General features: G+C 39.6%; 1 protein-coding gene across 1 annotated transcript in view; it reads right to left on the bottom strand.

Moving 5' to 3' along the window:
- ITPR2 (inositol 1,4,5-trisphosphate receptor type 2) overlaps positions 1–22,926 on the bottom strand; it is a 599,561-nt gene that overhangs the window by 467,286 nt on the left and 109,349 nt on the right. Inside the window, exons 3-5 of the mRNA XM_069585523.1 lie at positions 4,715–4,830; positions 3,843–3,929; positions 1,625–1,783 (exon numbers count right to left, since the gene is read on the bottom strand). Coding sequence (XP_069441624.1) covers positions 1,625–1,783; positions 3,843–3,929; positions 4,715–4,830 — 362 coding nt within the window. The remainder of the gene's footprint in view (positions 1–1,624; positions 1,784–3,842; positions 3,930–4,714; positions 4,831–22,926) is intronic.

Here is a 22,926-nt window from a genome sequence, read left to right as displayed (position 1 = left end):
GAACTGTAGCCCACCAGGCTCCTCTGTCTATGGGGATTCTCCAGGCAAGAATACTGGAGTGGTTGCCATTCCCTTCTCCAGGGGATCTTCCCAACCCAGGGATCGAACCCGGGTCTCCCACATGGAAGGTAGATTCTTTACCATCTGAACCATGAGGGAAGTCCATAAAGGCATTTGGGAGCAGGGAAAGGAATAGATGAGATGAAAAATTAGATGGCATGAATTAATAAAATCCACACTAATCTCAAGGCCCCAATTTATCCAATGATTTCATTCCACTCCTTTAGAGCTTGAGCTCAGCTTTTGTTTGTTTTCATGCTTAATTTTCACTGACTACCTGCAAACAGGGACCCTACTCAGTGAGGGGAGCTGGAGAAGTATTTTAAAACAGGGCATCCAAAGATACAGGTTGTTCTTAAGCTGCATGACCAGTCCCTGAATAATTGAGAGTTGACTGTAATTAACTACCTACTGAAATTAAAATATGTCATGCTCACAGCAAACATCACTTGATGCCAAAAGGAAAAAGAAAATAACTTATTTTCAAGGAATCCAAAACAAGTTTAAAGTGCATTACATTCCTGCATGCCATGCTTCTCCCAAACCTTACCGAAGGAGGATATCATCAGCTAATCTATTAACCAAATTAAACCATGAAGCTTGTAACCTGTGGAGTTGAATTTGGACTTCAAAATTCACTGGAAAAATAGATTTATTACAATATAAGACATTTCTAAGACAAGAAACAGCCAATACATTTTAAAATATTATTACAGTATTGATTGAGAAAACTGTCAGAATAATAAGACTTTAACATTGCTTTCAATTTTTAATGTTAATTTTTTAAATTTTCAACTATTTTTATTGATCACCTGACCCAATATTTGTATTCTATTTACAAAATTTATTGAATACTTGGTGTCAACCAGAATTTATTAAGCATCTCCCACATGCCAGGACTGTCACCTGCTACTTCATCTATTGCACACAAAAATATCTAACTTTTGATCCTATTGAATCATCACACGTAATTTTTATTTTCTCTACTCCATAAAGCAGCATAAAAATATTTTGCAACTACTAAAATTCATATGATATAACATATTTAAGTACTGTCATCAGTGAGTCACTGCCAATCATTACATTACACATCTCCTCATATATTACACATCTATTAAGTTGTACAGATTGTAAACAAATGGCCACTGAGCCAATAAATGACATATTGTCATGATTTGCTGTGTTACTCTGTAAATTCAAAGGAATAAACTCCATCTCCTAACACAGCTTCTTCTATACAGCCACACTCCCCCCTGAATAAGGTCGAAAAGCAAACTCTGCTTCTCTCTCCCTTAAAAGTCTCAGTCAATATTTTAATGTTAAATTCTTTCACAAAATTCTGGCTGGAAGATGATTTTAAATCAATCTGATCTTAGTCTTTTTATGATTCCCGAGCACAATCTGTACTATAAATAAATGCTTTTAACCTATTAAAGAAATTAACATAAAAGAATACATTGAAACTTGAAAACTATCTTTCCTTTCTTCGCATTTTTTGGATTCGCCATTATTAAGAACTAACATCTTCAAGAATGCACGTTTTTCTCATCTTAGAGCTACATACATTGTCGCCCTCGCTTCTCAGCTTCCAGAAGGGATGAATATAAAACCAAGACCCTTCATTTCCCGCAGCATCCAAGGACACGCGCATGGCATTCTTCTCCAGTAAAGCAGGTAACCTCTTGTTGACAGTCAGATACTTGTTGCTTTTTATATGCAGTAGCTGTAGGAAAAAGTTAGGGATTACTGCCTTCATTCTTTGATCTCCTCTGTTCATTACACATATGTGTTTATATTTATATCACATACCCACATAACACGGCTCAGGGGAGAGAGTAAACAAAGAAGCTCTTTGCAGACTCACCATCTTTCCAAGTTGACTTTCTCTGGGTTCCTCCTCACCTCCACCCTCAGTGCTGTTTCATACGAAGTGAGCACATAAGGGAAAAAAACTAAGGACACGTCCCTGAATGATTTTCATCTACTGATGAAAAATAGGATAGACCCAGGCTTTCCAAAAGAGACCAGGATGTTACTCCCAACTGCGGGGTTGGCCAAAATGTTTATTCAGGTTTTCATAAGACATTACAGAAAAGCCTGAATGAACTTTTTGACCAACCCAACATATTCTTTCTCAATTCCTGCCCGGCCACAAAATCAAACTATATTAAAGGATAAGAAAGGAACTGGAATAAGGCATCAACCCACTTCATATTATTAACCACCCCTGCCTAAAACCGGCCCTCATCCCCCTGTGTGAGGAGACCAGCTGCTCATCCTAAACAACCTCTGCCACTCCCACAAGAGGACATGATCCCGCTCCTTCTCAGATGAAGGCGGGAGCGCCACTGCTGGGCTTATTTGGATCCCATGGGCAAAACCTTTCCAAGACATTATTCTGAGTAGGAAAACTGAAACAAATAACCTTCCTGTCTACTATCCCAATCATTAAAAAAAAAATGGTCACTTTAACATCCACAAAATAAGAAGGAAATTATCTCAGAAATTTCCAGTGAAAACCCTCAGGTGCCAACTCCAGTCCTTTTGGAATCCACCCTGCTAAGAGGGTGTGGCTCAGCCCTTAACACTTCGGGAAATATGTGCATGTCAGATTGTGGACAAGAAACATAAGCTCTGCTTGCTGGCACTTAATATGAAGCAAAACTTGGTTAAGAGAAACTCTAGTTATGGAGGACCACCCAAGGGACATTCAGCCACAGGTAACACACAGTCTATTATGGGATTAACTTGTAAGAACCAGGGAGTCGCAGACCCAGGGCTCTCCTCTTGCCCCATCAGAGAATTGCTCTGTTGGTCCCGTGCTCTGGCACTTGGCCACTGGCCAATAACAAAACATCAGGGGATGTTATTTTTTGAAACAGCTCTAAGAAACACCTCATTGTAGCGTTTATGGTAAGGAAGTTGTTAGGGCCATTGTTTACTATATTAAACAGTGTCCTCTTTATGAGAGCTCTTTGGAGAAACAGTTCTCTGGTCCTCTTCCTGAGAATGTTTGTGCTTCCAACCTTCTGACTTAGTTCTCTGTACTAGCCTTCTACTAATATGTAAATATCACAATATTTCACATGGCCTTATACCTAGACAAGCAACAAAAAGGCTTCAACTCAAAGTTTACCAGTCTTTACAACATGGATATGATAAACATGCCTCACCTTTGACTTCACTTTATTCATGCCATCAGTATTTTCCCTTTGATCCAGTTACCTTATTTATTTCTATTTTATCTTGTTATGCAAAAGGTATTTTTGAAAATGCCTTGCATTCTTTTTGGAACAAGGTTGGGGCATATATTAACAACTATCCAAGTAAAAACTTATAAGATCTAGTGAAGCACAAGGAAGAAATGCTGCTGAAATAAATCAGTGTGCATACTAATTGAAATAGAAGATATAATAATTCAAGGACAGTATAATTTGAAAACTTTCCTCCCTACAAAATGAAAAGATAAAGCTTCATATGTTACATGCTTAGTCTCATTAATTCTAAAAGACTATTTTATTACAAGCTTTCCCCATCTTCTTCCTTTTGATTTAATAATTTGTGTAATTCATCTAGATAAGCTCATTTCTTTATGTGTACACACTGGATTTATTCATATAGAATGACGTGCTAAATATCAACTGAAAATATCACACTGTATAATTTTGACCAAAGAACAAACTATTGTAGCCCCCAATTTTAACGCAGGTTGGCATTCCTACCAAATGCAAATTATCGATAAAATATTCATCTCCTTTATACAAAAATAAATAGACACTTACTTGTATAACATTACTGTATTTCACAATTTCTCCCAATAGCTTCTTATTCTCTGATTCATTTTGTTTTTGTTCCAGTTCTGCAGCATGCTAGAAAGTGATTATCAAATATTTACTGTGAAACCATAACAAATAGAGCACAATAGCTGACACAGAAAAAAAGGTTTATTTTAGGAACAAAGAATACAATCAAGACTAAAATAGGCAGATTGCTTTAAACTTGGTGCTTAGGGAGAAGTGGGGCAGTAACTAAATCTATGATTATAATGTGTGACAACTCTCTCAGTTTAATGCTGAAATGTAGCCTAAAATATACTGATATGCTCTTATGTTAGAAATTTCAGAAAAAGGACTAAGCAGTTTGGTCTTAAAAAATTATTTTCAGAAGGAATATTGCTAGAGAAGCCAAACACAGACTAATTTCAAAAGCTTCAAAATACAGTTTCAATTCTAAAAGTAACAGGAATTTTAATAACAAAGTCTTATTAAATTTACACAGAGTCCAAATCAGAAACAATAGACTTCCAATTTTTTTCTGATAGTCTTTCAAAATAAAATGGGTACTATGTCAAGTAAAATATAACTGGATTTGATATTCCTGCAGAGATTCTGAATTGGTTTTCAGTGTGATGTGAATATCTGAATTGGTCCGGCACACCCTAATAAACAGCAAGAAATACAATACCTACACACCAGGAAATCAGAAGTCATACACGGATTAGAAAGACTTAAACGTCCTTTCCACTTTCAGCATGTTGCCACATCTGTTCTGGATCTGAATGTATTGCGGGAAATCACCAAGCTATGGAATAGATCTTTTGTTATTGTTGTACTTGTTCTATCTTAAGCCAGAGAGATGGAAGGCTAGTCCTTACCTGTAACTTCTTCAGCAAGGCCGCCTCTGTGTGGTTCCCTTGTTTAGCTTGCTTGGCTTTCCAATATTGCTTCTGAGCAGAATATCGGTTCATAGGGCACACCTTAAAGAGGCAGTCTATGACAAATCAACAAACGAAAACACTGTAACTAAGGACACCAGCATTTCTTAGGTTTCCCTTATAGCTGAGTATTAGAATCTCGAATGTCTGCGTATAAATAACATTTAAACATCATTTAGCCCATACTCAGGTGAATTCTTAAATTCTACCCATAACATTGCTTTTCAAATAATTATTTAGTCTGTTAAAATACCACCTTTTTCATTTGGTTAGGGTTTTTAAAAGAAACCATAGCTAACGTGATTTATAAAGAAACCAAACCAATGTAAACATTATTAAGCACTTCTTAATTATAATGCAGTACCTGGTCTTAGAAAGTCAGGAGAACCAGATTACTGTCTTTCCTTGCCTTATCTGACTTTGTACAATCAATTACTTATTCATGGTATGTATCTTTGACAGTCAAAAGTGATGGAAGAAGTAGAAACACTCACAGCAATCAAGCAATCGCATCTCAGTCATCTATTCCCCAAGGTTACACATATCTAGGGTGAACATGGTGTGGAAGTCTGAGATGCAGTATGTTATAATGATTGTACTGCATTGTTATAAGGGAAAAACAAAGCAAAACAAAAAACTAAGATTATACTCTACTACTAAATATTAAGTTAGAAAATCATAGTGTAATAATATAGTGATATCTCTAAGAGGAAAAACAAATTTTTTCTGTTTAAAGAGGAAAATGGAAGTCTGCCTGAACCCTGCTTTTATTTGTTAGTGATTCTGTATGTTTGTGGAATGGATTACAATCTAGAATATAGGTCAATGCCCAATATTCTATAGTAAAGGAGTATTGTCACAGAAGATCCAAACATTATTTTCATTTATCTCACAAAAATTTGTAAAAACTCTATATAATAAATTAACCTTGCTTTGACTGATGTGTTTATGTTCACATTCATTTTCATTTTTCAAATACATTTCCAAAGATATAATTCAGTCAACTCAAATGTCAACTTTAGGCATATTATTGACTATATTATATATATAGTATATATATATATATACACTCATTCTATTATTCTCTTTAAAATTAAGTGTAGAATTAAATGAGGTGATCGCTTTTCTTTTTCATGTACTTTTGTTTACTTATTTTTGGCTGCACTGGGTTTTTGTTGCTGTGCTCGGGTTTTCTCTGTTGCGGTGAGCAGGGACTGCTCTTCATTGTTGCACACAGGCTTCTCATTGCAGTGGCTTCTCTTGTTGCGGAGCACAGCCTTCAGTGGTTGCAACACATGGGTTCGCTAGTTGCAGATCAGGGTTCCAGAGCATAGGCTCAGTAGTTGTGGTACACGGGTTTAGTTGTTCTGTGGCATGTGGGGTCTTCCCGGACCAGGGGTCAAACCCGTCCCCTGCATTGGCAGGTGGATACCTATCCACTGCACCACCAGGGAAGTCCGAGACAATCTCTTTTCAAATCTCTCTTTTGGTTCTAATGGCACACATGATCAAGAAATATTACTGTAAATTACTTAAGGAAGTTTTAAAACTCAGAAGAAATAATGACTTTTTTCTATAGCTTGTCATTAGAAATAATAACAAATTCTATTGATTGCTTCCCCTCTACACATATACACCTACAGAAAACATGATTAACTTCTGGTGTAAAAGTTATTGATGTGGATGAGTAAATATTTTATAAGTAGCAGAAAACAGACACCTTCTAACTGCTCAAAGTAGGTGGAAAGACTGTCATAATTAGAGCAGGAGACAGGAATCCTCACCAGGCACAAGCATGTGAAACCCAAATAACTAGATTTAAAACCTGTTTTCCTTGGCAGAATAGGTTGATAACCCCTAGGAACTATTCCTATATATTAGTTTCTACAAAGAGAATATACAAGTTTTACAAGCACGCATACCAAGGTTGCTTAGTGATATCTCCAAAAGAGTACTCCCTAAGTAACACAGCAGACTGCTTTAACTGTCCTATATTAGGCAAAAATACAAGTCTATATTTAAGCAGAACTTAACTCCATAATCTACAATCTCTACTTCTGACTACCTTCATCTATGAAGAAAGAAAAAAAAAGGGGGGTTCTTTCTCCATTACTTCAAATCCCTAGTTAAGTCCACTAGGAAATAGTCTTTTGACAAAGAAATTATTTTTTTCCTAAATTCTAGACCACCCCAGGAGCACTCCTAATGAATGGTATCCTTGGGTAGCTAGCAAAGAAACTCACAGTCCTCATCGTCATAGCCAAAGCGATTGTGATGCATCCAGTCAAACATCCAGCCAACTAGGGTTGACCAGTAGGCTGTGCCTCTGGGTGTGAGGACTGAGACCCTGTCCTCAGAAAGCTCTCCATCTAGTGGGTGAAACAGGCATTGACTGTGTGATGAATTTTCACAATGAGGCTCTGGAGAAGGTGCTATGGGCCTCAAAGACCCAAGAGCCCATTCACATTGTTTAGGGGGATCCAGAAAAGTCTTCCGGAGAAGACGACACAAGTTAAGTGTTAAAGAATATATACTAATTCAGCATGTTGGCAAGAAGGTTCAAATGCTCAGGGGTTGCAGGGTCGGGGGAGGAGGTGTGGGGGGGTATCTCAAACAGAGTCCATGCTAGTCCCAGGGCAGAGAAGCAGAACGTCCAGGGACCTACCAACTGGTCAAGAAAATGACGTTCCAGGCTGTGAAATGAAATCGGCAACACTGGCTGAAATCTGGGTCTGCAGGGTGCCATGCTTTAGGTTAGGAGTATGCTCTCTACCCCAGGGAAAACACCCTATTCTTAGGGTTTTCAGCTCTTACAGCACGTGGGAGATGACATAAACAGCAAGATGAGAAGCCCAGCATGAACGTCCACTGCCAGTTTGATCAGAGATAGGGAGGACCTAGGCCTATCGGAGTTTTAGGGTAGCTGCAGATTTAAAAAGAAAGCAGCAGAACCAACAGGCGTAGTCTTACCTGTTAGTGTGGGGTGGGGAAGGGTGAGGGAGAGGGAAAGTGAGGTTAGTCTAGCTGACATCCTCCCACTCTGGTTGAGACACTAAGGCTTAGATTTTCAAAGCCCTTTCCATTTTCAGAGCCTCAGCTGTTTAGTTCTCCTCAGCCACCTTCCCCAGGAGGCATCTCATTTTGTAAATAATTGAAGTGTTTCTGTGGGTACTATCATCACAGGACTATTCTGGTTGACAGGAAGAAGCCTAGGGCATTCAGACCTCTGTAAAAATGATGTTGGTGGTCACAGTGATGGATGGGTGTGTGTGTGTGTGTGTGTGTGTGTGTGTGTGTGTGTAACTCTCCCTCTACCTCCTTTAGAAAACATTTTAAAAAATCTGTTCTTGGGCTAGTCACGTATTCTGTCTGATTTTGAATTTACTGCACAATAAAGGTGGTAATAATACTTGCCACACCTAATTCACAGGGCTGCTGAGATGAGAAAAAAAAAAACAGAAAATCTGTGAAATTACTCTGTGAACTTTAAAGCCCTATAATAAGCATTAAATGTAAGGTATTATTATTAACATTGCTCCATTCATTCAGCAGTAGCTTTACTAAGATTAAGAAGTGATTAAACACTTCCAGAGCTCTCAGCAAAGAGCTTCCAAAAGCAGAGCTCTCAGATTAAAGCCAAACGTAACCCCAAAATGTCAAATTCATGACAAGGTGTTCACCCCTTCATTGATGCCACAGTCTCAGACACCACAATGTGTCTTTGTATACAGTTCTTGAATTCCCAGAAAAAGCACGGCAAGAAGTAGAGGGTAAAGTCTCTACTACCATGTTCAGTTCAGTTCAGTCGCTCAGTCGTGTCCGACTCTTTGCAACCCCATGAATTGCAGCATGCCAGGCCTCCCTGTCCATCACCAGCTTCCTGAGTTTATCCAAACTCATGTCCATCTAGTCAATGATGCCATCCAGCCATCTCATCCTTCTCCTCCTGCCCCCAATCCCTCCCAGCATCAGAGTCTTTTCCAATGAGTCAACTCTTCGCATGAGGTGGCCAAAGTACTGGAGTTTCAGCTTTAGCATCAGTCCTTCCAATGAACACCCACAATTGATCTCGTTTAAGATGGACTGGTTGGATCTCCTTACAGTCCAAGGGACTCTCAAGAGTCTTCTCCAACACCACAGTTCAAAAGCATCAATTCTTCGGTGCTCAGCTTTCTTCACAGTCCAACTCTCACATCCATACATGACCACTAGAAAAACCATAGCCTTAGTATCTTTTAAAATATGCAGAAGCAATAACCAGCACCAGCATGGGTACAGCCTTGACAAAAAGCCTTCCTTTCTCTTCACTGGTGGCTCAGCCGGTAAAGAATCCACCTGCAATGCAGGAAACCCAGGTTTCAGTTCCTGGGTTGGGAAGATCCCTTGGAGAAGGGAATGGCCACCCACTCCAATATTCTTGCCTGGAGAATTCCATGGACAAAGGAGCCTGGTGGGCTACATGGGCTCACAAAGAGTCAGACATGACTGAGCAACTAACACTTTCTTTGGCATGCAGGAATCCAGACCTATCTATCCACTCTCACTACCCTCCTCAACCTGCTTCCAGAACTCTGGAACCCCTTCGTCTGCTCATTCTCTAAATTTAAAGATGTATATACTGGTAGGAAAAAAGACCTCAGGGAGTTTTCTAATTACAAAGCTACTTAGTGTCATTTATTAACTAGGTAGCAACAATCTCTAGCATTTCAAGACTCAAAGCATACTTTAAAAAAAGAAAAAGGCAAGGTTTGCTTCATAGAGCAAACATCAAAAGCATAAATAAGTAATTACAAGCAAGTAATTCAAGTTAAATTATAAAAAGAAAAAAAACTTAACCTAAAGATCTAAGGCCAGCAATTTTTGCAGAATTATAGAAGGTAAAGAAATGCTAGAAATCTGACTAAACAGGCTATGTTCAGTCAAGCAATATTGTAAAAAAAAAAAAAAAGTCTTAAAATTGGAACATTTATTTTAAAACCATGGAAGGAAATCAAACCTCCCGGAAGTGTTCACATTAAACTGAAAGATCTGCTGGTATCTTAAACCTTCTAATAAATGTTCATGGAGGGAAGAAATATGAAAGCCACTCAAATGGTGTGGAGCATGTATTCCTCAGTGTGGAACACTGTAAATCAAAGAACTAACCTTCCCAAGCGACGCCATGTCCGTCTGGAAGGAAACCAGTCTAAATTTCTACTCGCAATACCTCACTAAATGGTTCTCAAATGTTTTGCTTTGTACGGATACAAGTGCTTCCTAAAACACTAGGCAGCTTTTGCACCCCAGAAACGGTCTGTAGGACTCTATTCTAGATTATTATACATGAAGTTCAAGTTATGTAGTAGCCAACAATTTCCCTTGGTAATGGTGGAAAGAAAACTTTGTTTCATTTCTTCTCCCTCCATGAGATGTCGTAAGATTTAAATGAGGCAAAACATTAAACCATCAGCAAATGGGTGTCACAAAGCAGGCATTCAACAAATGGCTCTTTCATGGAAGCCTGTAAAATTACCTCATGCTGATTACAGAGAATGTGGCTGCCAAGGGCTTTATTATCTCCACATGGAGAAAGGTGGGGAGGGAGAGCCTCTGAGCTTCTCCTGTTTTTAATATAAACCGGATGGAGCAGAGTTTCATGAAGACAACAGGCCCTTCCCAATGATAAAACGGAAAGTGGTAACAAAACTCTCCCCAGGGCCAGGGAAAGGCAGATGAGGTGTGACTGGATGCCAGCAATTAGAATTAACAGTTGGTCAGAGAGAGGTACACATTCACTGGCCAAAAATATAATTGTAGCTCTCTTCTTATTTTTCAGTTTCTCTAAGAAATGTATCCTGAAATACAGTGTGTTTAAAGAACTCTTTAAGTTTAGAGTATGTTTTTTTTAAAGGAGTCTGTTTTGTTTTGTTTACGCGTGGAAATTTCAAACCAAACATCTACTCCCTGATCATGATCAAAGGCAAGGATAGAAGATAGAGGGGAAGCGTCCTCTAGAATGTTACAAAAGCCGAAGAAAATTTACTGCAGGTGTTAGCACGTGTTAAAATTTATCAGAATACGTGGCTTCCAGCATGAAGGTTGCAGGATAGCTTCTTCTAAGCAAAAGTCAGCTATTTTACTACTGAAGAAGGAGAGAAATGGCCTGTAGATTATAAAAATGTTACAACTCGAAGGGGCTCCAGATAAAATCTAACCTTTCCCTTCTCTGACATAGGAAATAAAAGCTCAGAGTAAGTTGCCTTAGTCATTCAAGATAGAATCTATAGATTGAAATAACTTACAGATATACACAAGTTCAATCACACACAGGATGCTTGAAAGCCCTGTGAAGTGACTGGCCCCGCAGTGACAGATGTTGATACCATACTTGGTTTGCTCGATACAGTGAACTGCCTTGGAGCACCTCGTAAACCATAGAGAGTAATGCATATTGATAATAAAGAACATCTGATCTTCACAACAATGCTGAGAGTTAGCGGGGATAATTTTCTCTATATTCCAGAGAAAGAAATTGATACTTCTCTTAAATCCAAAAAGTTGGTAAGGAATTAAGTCAGAATGTGAACTGCAATCCTCTGATATACATCTATCTGAGTGAGTGAGTGAAAGTCGCTCAGTCGAGTCCGACTCTTTGCAACCCCTAGATATCTATCTACATCTAAAAATATATAGATTTCTGATATCTAGATAGATAGATACAAAACAATTATAATACTTCAAAGGTACATTTATGTTTTATCATGGGAAGTACACCACATAGAAGTGAAAGTGAAAGTCACTCAATCCTATCTGACTCTTGGTGACTCCATGGACTATACTTAGTCCATGGAATTCTCCAGCCCAGAATACTGGAGTGAGTAGCCTTTCCCTTCTCCAGGCGATCTTCCCAACTCAGGAATTGAACCCAGGTCTCCTGCATTGCAGGCGGATACTTTACCAGCTGAGCCACAAAGGAAGCCCAGTGTGCCACGTATGCATATATAATTAAATAAATGTTAAGACATTAATAGGAATTCCTACATTAATGGCTAAATTCTCAAAAACAAGGGAAATTTTATATTCTGCTTCCTCTGGAGTGAGACAGAAAAATGAAATTCAAATGTACCAATGCTTATTTTCATTCCTGTCAAGGTTTTAATTTTAGCATTAAGCAAACACTAGGCCTAAGCACAATTCACTACCAAAACATCATAATTTATAATTTTCAATTAATTTCCCATTCTTAAAATTTCATATTAACAAGCACAATCAAAAAAAATATGTAATCAGCAGGCTGATTCCAAAATCAAAAGGCAAGTCTTCAAGTCACAATATACAAATATCAAGTCTGAAAGAAACTGAAGCAAATTTATACATACATAAATGAGTGTGTACATATACACATGTGTGTGTATATATATGTGTCTGTGTGGATCCCAATAAACTGTGAAAAATTCTGAGAGAGATGGGAATACCAGACCACCTGACCTGCCTCTTGAGAAACCTGTATGCAGGTGAGGAAACAACAGTTAGAACTGGACATGGAACCACAGACTGGTTCCAAATAGGAAAAGGAGTACGTCAAGGCTGTATATTGTCACCCTGCTTATTTAACTTCTATGCAGAGTACATCATGAGAAACGCTGGACTGGAAGAAACACAAGCTGGAATCAAGATTGCTGGGTGAAATATCAATCACCTCAGACATGCAGATGATACCACCCTTATGGCAGAAAGTGAAGAGGAACTAAAAAGCCTCTTGATGAAAGTGAAAGAGGAGAGTGAAAAAGTTGGCTTAAAGCTATTCAGAAAATGAAGATCATGGCATCTGGTCCCATCACTTCATGGGAAATAGATGGGGAAACAGTGGAATCAGTGTCAGACTTTATATTTTGGGCTTCAAAATCACTGCAGATGGTGACTGCAGCCATGAAATTAAAAGATGCTTACTCCTTGGAAGAAAAGTTATGACCAACCCAGATAGCATACTCAAAAGCAGAGACATCATTTTGCCGACTAAGGTCTGTCTAGTCAAGGCTATGGTTTTTCCAGTAGTCATGTACGGATGTGAGAGTTGGACTGTGAAGAAGGCTCAGCACCGAAGAATTGATGCTTTTGAACTGTGGTGTTGGAGAAGACTCTTGAGAGTCCCTTGGACTACAAGGAGATCCAACCAGTCCATTCTGAAGGAGATCAGCCCTGGGATTTCTTTGGAAGGAATGATGCTCAAGCTGAAACTCCAATACTTTGGCCACCTCATGTGAAGAGTTGACTCACTGGAAAAGACTCTGATGCTGGGAGGGACTGGGGACAGGAGGAGAAGGGGACGACAGAGGATGAGATGGCTGGATGGCATCATGGACTCGATGCACGTGAGTCTGAGTGAACTCTGGGAGATGGTGATGGACAGGGAGGCCTGGCGTGCTGCGATTCATGGGGTCGCAAAGAGTCGGACATGACTGAGCAACTGAACTGAACTGATACATATAGACATAGGGCTTCCCCAGGTGGCTCACTGATAAACAATCTGCCTGCCAAGCAGGAAATGTGGGCTTGATTTCTGGGTTAGGAAGATCCCCTGGAAAAGGAAATGGCAACCCACTCCACTATTCTTGCCTGGAGAATTCCATGGAGAGAGGAACCTGGTGGGCTATAGTCCGTGGGATCACAAATGAGATGGACACCACTGAGCAACTAAACCACTACCAACACCACACATATAGACATAAACATACATATACACAATACTTATTTATATATATTTCATATGTGTTTACTTGTATTTTTTATTTATAGCTATATAATACACTTTTATAGTGTCTCCTATGTATCAGAGCTTGTCACATTCCCTAACTTAATTCTTCTCAAAACGCTTTGAGGTTAGCATTAGTTTGATAAATGAAGAAACTGAAACTGAAGATCTATCCTAAATTTTCAAAAATAGTTTTTAGATTTACTCCAGATTAATCTCTGTTTTCACAAGTAGTAAAAGAAATCCAAACATCCATCAAGAGATGAATAGATAAACAAAATGTGCTATACACTTACGATGGACTATGAAGTGAAATGAAGTCGCTCAGTCGTGTCTGACTCTTTGCGACCCCATGGACTGTAGCCTACCAGGCTCCTCTGTTCTTGGGATTTTCCAGGCAATAGTCCTGGAGTGGATTGCCATTTCCTTCTCCAGGGGATTTTCCCAACCCAGGGATCGAACCCGGGTCTCCCGCATTGTAGACAGACGCTTTACCATCTGAGCCACCATAGACTATAGCTCCACCATAAAAAGAATAAAATTCTGATACATGCTAAAAGATACACTTAGGTACATTTACTGAAATTAAAACACAACATGATAGCCTAGCTTTTCCTGGTTTCATACTCCTAGAAATGCTTAACTTCTCCTGTGCATATGTGCCAAGTTGCTTCAGTCATGTCCAGCTCTTTGGGCTCCTTTGTCCATGGGATTCTCCAGGCAAGAATACCAGAGTGGATTGTCATTCCCTCTTCCAGGGGATCTTCCCAAACCAGGGAATGAACCCACATCTCTTATGTCTCCTGCTTTGGCAGGTGGGTTCTTTACCACTAATGCCACCTGGGAAGCTCAAACCTCTCCTGCTGCTGCTGCTGCTGCTGCTGCTGCTACTAAGTCGCGTCAGTTGTGTCCGACTCCTTGCAACCCCATAGACGGCCTCCTCCGTCCCTGGGATTCTCCACGCAAGAACACTGGAGGGGGTTGCCATTTCCTTCTCCAACGCATGAAAGTGAAAGTGAAGTCGTGTCCAACTCTTCTCGACCTCATTTACTGCAGCCTACCAGGCTCCTCCATCCATGGAATTTTCCAGGCAATAGTACTGGAGTGGGGTGCCATTGCCTTCTCCGCAAACCTCTCCTGCTGCTAAGTCACTTCAGTCGTGTATGACTCTGTGTGACCCCATAGACGGCAGCCCACCAGGCTCCCCCATCCCTGGGATTCTCCAGGTAAGAACACTGGAGTGGGTTGCCATTTCCTTCTCCAATGCCTGAAAGTGAAAAGTGAAAGTGAAGTCGCTCAGTCGTGTCAAACTCTAAGCGACCCCATGGACTGCAGCCTACCAGGCTCCTCCATCCTTGGGATTTGCCAGGCAAGAGTACTGGAGTGGGGTGCCATAGGACCCAAAAATGTATTTTAAAAAGGGCTGAGTATCTGTGACTCTGAGTTAATAGAAGTAACAAAGTAGCAAAATTGAAACAATTAGGCAGGATATTTCATGGTCTCAAGGCCTCCACTTTAAAAGTAGTAATTTTCAAATAGCTGAATAACTAAACTTTTAAGACAGGTAAAATAACTTTATAGTGATGGGCTTTTTAAACCAATTGCAGCATGGCAATAATAACTCCTGGCTTAAACTTTTTTCAAGTTGAATACAAAATATTTTATGCCAAGTTATAATTATGTAATGGAGAGTTATATAATATTTAGATTGAAGAATTTCTTGCTGTTCATTATCTGGCTGTTGAATTCATTGTTACACCCATACAGGAGAAAAACTCAGTGTCTCATGCTAGGTCCTCTGTGAGCAGATATACCCATAAGGAAAAAAAAGATGACAAAGTCCTAATCATCACTATTACTGCAGAGTTGTGCCCAAGTAAAACTACTTTTTGTTGATTATTATGACCATAAAGCATCTATCTCTATAAATAATTTATAAGTAAATGGACAATAATTCAATGGACATAAGTTTGAGCAAGCTCTGGGAAATAGTGAAGGACAGGGAAGCCTGGTATGCTGCAATCCCTGGGGTCACAAACAGACATGGCTTAGCAACTGAACAACAATAGTTGTTTGAAAAACTGTAATTGTGCAAACCAAGTTTGAAGTCAATTTATTTGGCTTCAGTCAGCCCCTTTTGAATGGACTGAAATGCAACGGGATGGAATGAAATGGCATTTGACTTTTTAACTTTATTTTATTTTTAATTGGAGGATAATTATTTTATAATATTGTGATGGTTTCTACCATACATCACCATGGAGCTTCAAGAGGGATGGAATGAAACGGAGTGGGAAGAGAAGAGAACGTAAACAGAAGTCATTGCACTAGCAAGTATTCTATTCAAGAAACTTGTTTCGTGTGTCTGTGTGTCTGTGCGTGTGTGTGTGTGTGCATGCACACGTGTATGTGTGTGTTACATGCTGGATTATGATGTGAAACGTACAGTATTCAGTATTCCACACTGAGAGTTGAAGTACAAAGTGTTTGAAAGTGACTATTCTATAGGATTCCCTGGTGGCTCAGAGGTTAAAGCGTCTGCCTCCAATGCGGGAGACCCGGGTTCAGTCCCTGGGTCGGGAAGATCCCATGGGGAAGGAAATGGCAACCCACTCCAGTATTCTTGCCTGGAGAATCCCATGGACTGAGGAGCCTGGTGGGCTGCAGTCCACGGGGTCACAAAGAGTTGGACATGACTGAGTGATTTTACTACTTTACAGATGAATACAGGTTAGGGTTAAAGGAAATGAAATTGTAAAAAAAATCTACATAAAGACTGGAGAAAAGGAAGGAAGGAATTCTGTTGTCAAGAGGAGCGAAAACTGACATGATCAAAGGAACTTTTTCTTGATTTATAGACTTCTGAAATCCAGTTTTTACTTTGAAATAAAATTATCCTTCTATTAATTGCCCCATGAAGTTTCTATACAGGCAATTACAATAGAACAGGAAGATATCCTTTGAAATAAGTCTTCCTCTTTTTCACCCCACTCTAGTTGACCTCTACCTTTAGTACCTTACCTATCCATCAGACGGCACCTTTTGCTAAGTAACATTCTGCATGTAACTTTACATTCACCAGCTATTATCTGCCATATGGAAGACGCTCAGAATCTGTAGAGGAAACACCTCCTCTACCTTTACAACCTTACCTATCCATCAGATGGCATTTTTGATAACTAACATGTTTGCATGTAACTCTACATTCATCTTCCTTGGTAGCTCAGCTGATAAAGATTCCACCTGTAATGCAAGAGACCCTGGTTCAATTCCTGGGTCAAGAAGTACCCCTGGAGAAGGAATTAGGCTACCCACTCCAGTATTCTTGGGCTTCCCTGGTGGCTCAGATGGTAAAGAATCCCCTTGGGTTTGATCCCTGAGTTGGGAAGATCCCCTGGAAGAGGGCATGGCAATCCACACCAGTATTCTTGCCTGGAGAATCTCCATGGACAGAGGAGCCTGGCGGGCTACAGTTCACGGGGTCAAAAAAAGTCGGACACCACTGAGCAACTAAGCACAGTGCCCAGCACTACACTCAGCACCTAATATCTAGTATATGGAAGATGCTCAAATTTTGCAGAGGAAACACCTGCCAAATTGCCTGAGAAACAATTGTTAGATTTCTGTTCTTTCTGCTCCAAAAGGTTTTACTCATTTTTGTCTCCTGTTAAAATGCAAATATTTGAGACAGGAACACTCTAAGATCCTGCGCCTCAGTTTAAAAGTGGAGATGACCTGGTGCTGTGGATCTGGGGAGGTAACTTTTATATTACCAAAAAAAAGATGTGCAAGAAAGGTGTGTATCAGATTTTCAGATGGCACAGAATGGGGATGAATGATTAATTTGACAGACAAAAATCTAGATTTGAAATAATCTCTACAGGACAAACATCAACGCAATGAAACTTTAACAAAAGTACAGTTCTGAATTTAAATTCAGAAAAATGCAGCTGCTTGAGTATCTGACAGATTTGAGTTCAACTTCATATAATTTTATGTGTCCAAGCCAATTCTGGTTTTATGCCTGGTGCCTGAGCTTAATTACCATGTCCTTTTTTACTCTCAAAAGTATCCTAATTTAGACGATAAAGTATATGTTCACCCCAAATATAATAAATGAATACCATGATATTGTGACTGGAAAGGTGATAGAGACATTTCAGGCTGATTCACGGAAGAATGGAGCTTCAACCAGAGAACTGGGGACACATTCAGAATATTAGACTCAATGATGCACACTCAGAATGCTGGGCTCAATTATAGCTGCAACATTTTAAGCGGCACCCTGACAAAACAGCCTATCTCCAAAGTTGGGCACACAGGGAAGCCAGTATAATACAACAGCAAATTAATCACAGGCAAGTTAGCTTTCACAATAGGGTTCAGGCAGAGGCAGATGAGAAATGCTGTCAAGGGGATCTTGTGTTAGGAAGAAGGCCCTTTCTATATACTACCTACTGCCTTCTGTGTTATGACGGGACGCATGGCAGAGATGACTGGCATGAAAGGTTACAGAGTTCATGTTTAGAATTTCCTGATAAAAAGCTTAGACAGCTCACCTGCCCCATCTGTGTTTATCACATCATGGACTGGTCTGGCATCTCACTATTACAAAGACCAAGAAATTGCAGCCCTAGACCTTCTAAGTCTTTCACTATGAAATATCTGTCAGCAAAGGGTAAAATACTCAAAGTTAAAGCATTACATAAATATCCATTATTATTACTTCCAACTTTACATTCCAAATGAGTAAATACAGTTGTGTTGATTATACCTAGAGTTTCAGAATATGCTTGCTGTGATATTTTGTCACTTAAGTTGCTTAATTTCATAAGATCCTTTCAGATGGAAAAAAGGTGAACAGAGAACTGAAGTTTAAAGAATGAAAACTAAGAAACACCCTCTCTGCACAAAACACACACACACTCACACACACTCTAATAACAGCTAACAATGAATGGTCAGACACTATGCACCAAGCACTATGATAAGAGCTTCACATCAATTCTATCATACTCCAATAAAAATTTTAAAAAATAAATTACAAGGGCATACTGTATAGCACATGGACCAGTCAATATTTTATAATAACTTTGTATGCCATATAATCTATAAAAATATCAATTACTATATTGCACACCAGAAACTAATATTGTAAGTCAACTAAATTTCATTTTAATTTTTAAAAAATTAAAATAAATGTAAAATCAAAAAAAGAAAAATGAGAGAAAGGTCCTACTCTCATTCCCATTTCACGGATGGTGAAAGTGGAGGTAGAAGGTTAGGTTTTGCCCAAGGTCACAGAATTAAACAAGTAGTGGAACTAGGAGTCAGACCCTCATAATTGCCATCAGAGTTTTAATGGTGGAAAGGACACACAGAAACCAGCTATTTTGCATGTTGGGAAGTCAGGGCAGTAAGATACTGAAGAACTAGGAAATGGCAGGAAAGGGAAGACTTCCAGAAAGCAGGCTGGACATGAGAAGTTGGAAAATTAGAAGATGGGGTGACAGAGTAGCTTCTGCAGGAGACAGGGCATTTTGGCAATTTCTTGAAAAATTAAATATACACTGAATATATAATTCAGAAATCCTCATCCCAAGGTATCTACTCAAGAAAATTAAAACACATGGTCGACACAAAGCCTCATACACAGATATTTGTTGTTCAGTTGCTGAGTCTTGTCCTACTCTTTGCAACCTCCGTGAAATGCAGCACGTCAGACTTCCCTGTCCACAAGTGTTTATATCAGCATTATTCATAATAGCCATAAACAAGAAAGGGAAACAACCCAACTTCAAATGAATTAGTATATCCACAGAATGGAATATTACGGAGTCAAAAAAAAAAAAAGGACTGAACTACTCATACACAAAACAGCATGGATAAATCTCAAAAATTCACACAAAGTGGAAGAAAGTGTGAAAGTGTTAGTTGCTCAGTTGTGTCCGATTCTTTGCCACCCTCTGGACTGTAGCCTGCCAGGCTCCTCTGTTCACGGGATTTCCTAGACAAGAACACTATAGTGGATTGCCATTCCCTTCCCCAGGAGATCTTCCTGACTCAGGGATCGAACCCAGATCTTTCACATTGCAGGTCAATTCTTTGCCATCTGAGCTACCAGGGAAGCCCGTGGAAGCCAGACACAAAAAAACTATACACCATAATAATGCCATTTATATGAAATTCTAGAAAAGGCCAAACTAGAGCATCCAAAACAGTCAGTGGTTCACCTAGCACTGGGCTGGGGACAAGAGTTGACTGCAAGGGGGCAAAAGAGTTTTTGAGTTGGGGGTAATGGATATATGATCCTGTGTTGGCTGCAAAACTGCATTTTCCAAAACGTACTGAACTAGGCACTTAAAATGGGTTAGTGTTATTATATGTAAATTACTGTAAAATAAAACTGAAAAAAAAAATCACTAGATTTGTATATAGCCCTAAACTGGTTTCTTTTCGATGGTGTTTCTTTTCTTATCAATGGTGTCCCATAAATAGTCAGGATAAAAGATAAAACTCTGAGGACATAATAAGGTTTGTTGTTGTTGTTGTTGTTGTTGTTGTTGTTGTTGCTGTTTGGGTTGAGATTTGCTTGATTTGGGAGGAAGAGGTGACTTGCTGGCTACAGATCAGGCTCCAGCTGCCCTTCTCTGCACCTGGAGGCTCTCACACATACCTGGCGAAAGACTGATAAGGCACACCCAGGGGTGCAGCAGGGAGATCTGATTAAACCTAGTGAGACACATTTTCCTAAACACAGCACACAATAAAACTGAGGCTTAACCCAAATTTTAATTCCAATTTGGAGGAAAGAACAGCCTGGAATACCTTGTCCTACCTGAAAGTGAGTGCCACCGGCTGAGTCACATCAAAAGAGACTCCTACTCAACAAGGATGAGGCTGTCTGTGCCTAAAGGTTCATGACTCAAGCGGACTAAAGCACAGCAAATATGTTAAAATCCATGAGTTCACAGTTATAAGAAAAAACACTTATTAGTCTTCTTTGGAGGTCAAGGTATCAACTCATTACTCTAAACACGAGTAAAGAAAACTAAGCATTAAGAGAGACAAGATTAAAGGAAGGTACATCAGCACTTTGAAGCACATCCACAGAAGCACATCTGTGCTGCCCTGCCAAGTGGAAGAAGTAAGCTACACCACATGCATAATGCGATCTCGGTGTTATGAAAACAAACAAAGCTACACCACGCTATCATATGCTTGATAAAAACACAAGGAAGATAAACTATTCGCCTTGAGGAATGGAAGTAAGCATTGCAGAGGAAGGAAAAGTGATTTTCACTCTGTGCTTTATCAAACTCTCTACAAAAAAATTTTTAAGAAATTTTTTAACAAAAACTTTTTAAACAAGAATTTTTCATTTTCCCAAGAAAAAGATCTAACTTACTATGAACTACTTAACTGTCTACTTTGTTTAGTCCACTCATATTCTTTTCCATGGAACTCTGTGATTAAGAAGCACCCAATTATTCCCCATAAAGAAAATCTGAGGCAGCAAACCTGCCCAGGCTGAGGAGGGGAAAGCTCCCGGTGAGGGAAGAAGCTCAAGGCAGCATATACCACTTGGAGGCTGGCTGTGTCCGAGGCCAGGGCGATGCCTTCTCAGCCGGGGAGGGTCCAGTTTAATTGCAGTGTATCCCTTTTAGTCTCCAGTTAAGGAGTTTATTTAACAGAAGTGGTGATGGATACAATTAGAAAATTTCTCAAAGGTTAGGAGAATTGAAACAATGAGAGTTTCCCAACAAGACAGTGACTTTTCCAAGTGCTAATAATTCTAACCTCTTTTCCCAGCAAGGTCAGGGTCTCTGTATTAGCCAGTTTTATGTATGTGAATATATGGTCCTTCAGAGCTTCCCTGGTAGTTCAGACAGTAAAGAATCTGCCTGCAATGCAGGAGATGTGGGTTTGATCCTTGGGTTGGGAAGATTTCTGGAGGAGGGCATGGTAACCCACTCCAGTATTCTTGCCTGGAGAATCCCCGTGGACAGAGGAGGCGCCTGGCAGGCGTTCATGGGGTAGCAAAGAGTCACACATATGGTCCTTCCTACTTGTACAGTGACATCTTGGAACAGAAGATCTTAAAGAATAGGGCGAAGGTTGAAGAGGACTGATATGTTTAAGGCATCACAAAATTGAGAAGATTCTTGACCTGGGAACCATGAACAAACAGCTGGATGGGATTCACGGAGGTCCACAAATCCACAAATGTGTTAAACTTGGCTTTGTTAATCAACAGGGGGGGGGGAATAAAGTATATTAAGGAAGGACAGGATTGTTACAAGATGCTTCAGAGACCAGATAAAAGTCAGTCCTAACCGTGTGCCCAGGCAGGGATGGACTCTTGCGGCAGGTCGGCAAGAAGCCAAGGGCGTGCCCAGCACCAGCGTGAATAAGCACGCCAGAACAATGTGGAAAGACAGATGAAGAGGGATGACCTAGCAACATCACTTTTGTGTGTTTATCCAGGAGAAATGAGCACTTGTTCACAGCAGTATTATTCACCATAGCCCCAAACTGGAAATAGTCCAAATGTCCATCAACCATATTTGGATAAATAAATTGTGGTACATTCATAGAACAGAATCCTAAAGAGTAGTGGAAAAGAATGAACTGCTGAAACACACATCACCACAAATGGATTAACTACACAGACATAATGCTGATGAGAAGAAACCAGCCACTCAGGGCATGTGCTTTTCAAGGCTAGGTCTATACCCAAGATAACTGAAATGTGTATCCACACAAAACTTGTATGAGTGTTTATAGCAACAGTAAGCATAATAGCCTAAAATGGGAAACAACCCAAATTTCCATCAACTGAGGATAGATAAAATATGGAGTATTCCCACATGGGATATTATTCAGCAATAAACAGGAATGATTTGTTGATTCACAATACAACATGAATAAACCCTGAAAATATTATACTAAGTGAAAGAAGCCAGCCACAAAAAGTCATATATTATATGTTTCCATTTATATGAAATGTCCAGAATATACAAGTCCAAAGGGACAGGAAGTAGATTCGTGGTTGCCAGGGTAGAAGTTGGGGAGATTGGAGAGGGACTGTTAATGGCCAACGTTTGGGGAATGTTGAAAAAGTTCTGGAGTTACAGAGTGGGAGAGTTGCATAGATTTGCAAGTGTACTCAACAACACTGAATTGTACACTTTAAAATGTGAATTTTATGGTATGTACATTATATCTTCATTTTAAAGCTTATATATGGCTCTATTTACATAAAGGTCAAAAACAGAGGAAACTAGTTTATGGTAAAGTGAAGTCGCTCAGTCGTGTCCGACTCTTTGCGACCCCATGGGCTGTAGCCTACCAAGCTCCTCTGTCCATGGAATTTTCCAGGCAATAATACTGGAGTGGATTGCCATTTCCTTCTCCAGGG

This window comes from Ovis canadensis, chromosome 3 (genome assembly GCF_042477335.2).
Source record: "Ovis canadensis isolate MfBH-ARS-UI-01 breed Bighorn chromosome 3, ARS-UI_OviCan_v2, whole genome shotgun sequence".
In the NCBI taxonomy this organism is placed as follows: domain Eukaryota; kingdom Metazoa; phylum Chordata; class Mammalia; order Artiodactyla; family Bovidae; genus Ovis; species Ovis canadensis.
The sequence above is the reverse complement of the archived record's forward strand: the minus strand, read 5'-3'. Positions and strand labels throughout refer to the sequence as shown.